This window comes from Gossypium raimondii, chromosome 5 (assembly GCF_025698545.1).
Source record: "Gossypium raimondii isolate GPD5lz chromosome 5, ASM2569854v1, whole genome shotgun sequence".
NCBI classification, from domain to species: Eukaryota; Viridiplantae; Streptophyta; class Magnoliopsida; order Malvales; family Malvaceae; genus Gossypium; species Gossypium raimondii.
Window position 1 is genome coordinate 26,903,895 of NC_068569.1, and position 2,883 is coordinate 26,906,777.

Genomic DNA, 2,883 nt, shown 5'->3' on the forward strand with positions numbered 1-2,883 from the left:
GCACATCAAAGTCAAAGTACATAGACTTTAAGTTCTTGGTTGTTAAAGTAAAAGTTCAGAGTGGTTAGGTGCCTATAAAGCATATTGGGACAAACTCCATGATTGCGGACCACTTACTAAAGGACTACACCCAAGGTTTTAAAGAGCACACTGCTCATATGGGTATAATGTCATTTGAAGATTTTGGTTTTAGTGGGAGTTCGTATTTTTAAATGTTTTTATGTTATAGTCACATTTTCAGTTATTTCAGTTTACGAATATTAAGTTTATTTTCTGTAGAAATAAATTTTATTTGGTTTATTCACACTTTGATTTTGGTAAGGTTTGATCTTACTAAAGTTTAAGAAAGATCAGTTGGAAATAAACATGTTTGGATCATATTGCATGTAATTTCCATACCATACATCCATACATGATCTATATTGCATGTAATTTCCATACCATACATCCATACATGATCTATGTCATTTGGTTATGTTAATATACTTGTCGGGGATGGATTTAGTTACAAAATATGTAACGAAGTCACTTTGGTTTTGTGTTAACATAATTAAAGGATGAGATTATTTGAAATACCTTTTGGATATGATAGTAAAGTTTTAAGCTCATAAGGTTATATAATGACATGTAATTATAGAGTAATTAGTATATATGTGGTCCAAGTGGGAGATTCTTGGAAAATATGGAAATCACATATATAATAAGAGTAATTATATGTTATTATTTACTATCATAAAAGACTAGCTCAAATTAAAAGTGATCTAATTTGGTTAAGGTTTATTGGGCTTTAGTTATTAAATAAAATATGAATGAAATATGTGTAGATACTCTAGTAACTAATTTCTAATTGATGATGAGTTGATTATAAATTAAAATTAATGTGGAAAAATTATATATTAGGGTTATGGTTCCTAAATTACACATATGTAACTTTTCTGATATCCCATCTTCAGAAAAGAGAGAGCAACCCTTCTCTAAAATACTTGTGTGTTAATTTGGAAGATCAAAACCACAAGAATAGAGATTTCAAGAAATTGATGGATTTGGGTACGCTTCCTGTTGCGAGATGATCATTCATACAACAAACACACTTGGCGAACTCTTCGAGAGTGCCAAACTCACAACACAAGGCAAACACATGTGGAGGACTGAACATGGCGAAACCTTCATGTTTGGCGAACTCTTAGAAATTGGCAAACCCATATTTAGGACTTTTTTTCTTGTTATAAATACTCCTATTACATTATTCAAATATAGTATAAAAAAATATAGAACTTTAGCGAACAGTTTTAGTTGCTAAAATTCTAGTCTCTTCTCTGCAATTCTTTTTTCCTTAATGTCGAAATTCCAACACTTTCGCATTTAATCTTGTTCTTGATTTATTCTTGATGATTTGACATGATAAACCTTGGTTAATAAAGTTCTATATCAAATCTTGTTTTTACAGATTTTTTTTTAACATATGCACTCTAGCTCAATCGCGAGAGATGCTTTCCCAAGACAATCTTACCGTACTCAAAGAAGGTCAATCCACAACCGTCAAAGCCTTAACCTCAACCATGCTGTACTACGAGATTAGATATCTCACCGAAAAAGTTGTCCTGTTTTCTTTTGGGTTGCTATTAGCTCCATTGGCTATAGATTCTACAAGAAAGTTGTTGGCATTGATGATTTGATTTAAGCTATTGGTGACGTCTGTATTGTCAAGGCGTCAGGTGGAATGTATAACAGATGCCTTGACCATTTCTGACTTTTACCAATCAAGTATGTTGGAGAAAACATAAACTATAAGTTGAGTCAAAAGATAAAATAGTAAAGGCCATTCTGTTTTATTTTTCCATAATATTATACAAATAGACAACCATGTATATATACATGGCACTGACATGATTGTGAAGGCCTACACACTTTCTAATAGTTGTACCGGCTATCAAATTTTTTTATTATAATTGTAGTACAGGTGATGCAGCAGCAGGCAGCCCCTTATTATTTAATTTTGATAGCCATAATTACCAGCATAGCTTGATGAAGAAGCAAAGGCAGTTAAGCCTCTAACCCAAATGATGCCTTCATTGTGGGTGAACGGCTCCCGGCATCAATTTCAATAGATGCAACGTACCCAAACTTTGTAACTTTGAATTTTGGTTTTCCTCTTTTCTCAAGGTCGGTTTTGATTTGCCCCCAGTGAACAGGTTGCCTTTGGATATCAGTATAGACCTGCAGCATGCATGCAATTAATCATAGATTAAATGATTATGTATACCCATTCTAACTAGTTAATTAATGATAAGATTGAATCGAGTGCAATATATACCTTGCTATTCTCATCTAGAGGGTTGCTCCAGGCAACAACCCACTTAGTTCCATCACGTCGCCTGTACACAAGACCAGCAACTGAACCATGACTATCAGCATCATCAGTCACTGATTCATGTGTAAACTCTCTCGCATCTCCATCTTCAATTATTTCTGGGAAATCCGCATAATGAGAGCCTTGCCAAACTTTCTTGTCAGTCAAGGTTAGAGCTTCGCTGGAAGAGTTCGAAAGCTTGCCGTTTGTGGTTTGTTGAGCATTTTTCTGAGAAGCAGCCATGGTAGCTATCTATGTGCTATGGTTTGGTTGTGTTATGCTTCAAATATTGCAATACACACCTACTTATATACTAGTTTACACCATGCATGCATTGTCCATAACAACAATGTTTATGCGCATGAAATTTGTAGACTGCATTCATATCAAAACTTTTTTTTATTCCTATTCTTGATTTGTCTTTTCACTTCTAACTAAAAAAATTTATCAATTGAAGAAATATCTTTTAACGTATTTGGATTTTTTGATAAATTATTATTTTATAAAATGATACAATTTTTGTATAATAAATT

The 2,883-nt window shown here is 33.1% G+C and overlaps 1 protein-coding gene across 1 annotated transcript; it reads right to left on the reverse strand.

Annotated features, from left to right (window-relative positions):
• Positions 1 to 1,822: 1,822 nt before the first annotated feature.
• On the reverse strand, positions 1,823 to 2,614 carry LOC105771179 (uncharacterized). Its single transcript, XM_012592592.2, has 2 exons — positions 2,315 to 2,614; positions 1,823 to 2,217 (listed from the first exon to the last, which is right to left on the reverse strand). The coding sequence occupies exons 1-2, from the start codon at positions 2,591 to 2,593 to the stop codon at positions 2,044 to 2,046; spliced, it is 453 nt and encodes a 150-aa protein (XP_012448046.1). The 5' UTR covers positions 2,594 to 2,614; the 3' UTR covers positions 1,823 to 2,043.
• Between the last annotated feature and the right edge of the window lie 269 nt (positions 2,615 to 2,883).

Bases quoted from the DNA above. Each gene is read 5' to 3' on its own strand.
- LOC105771179 (XM_012592592.2), bottom strand. From the start codon at position 2,593: ATGGCTGCTTCTCAGAAAAATGCTCAACAAACCACAAACGGCAAGCTT. The intron at 2,218-2,314 runs GTATATATTGCA...TGCATGCTGCAG, and splicing joins CTCTAGATGAGAATAGCAAG to GTCTATACTGATATCCAAAG.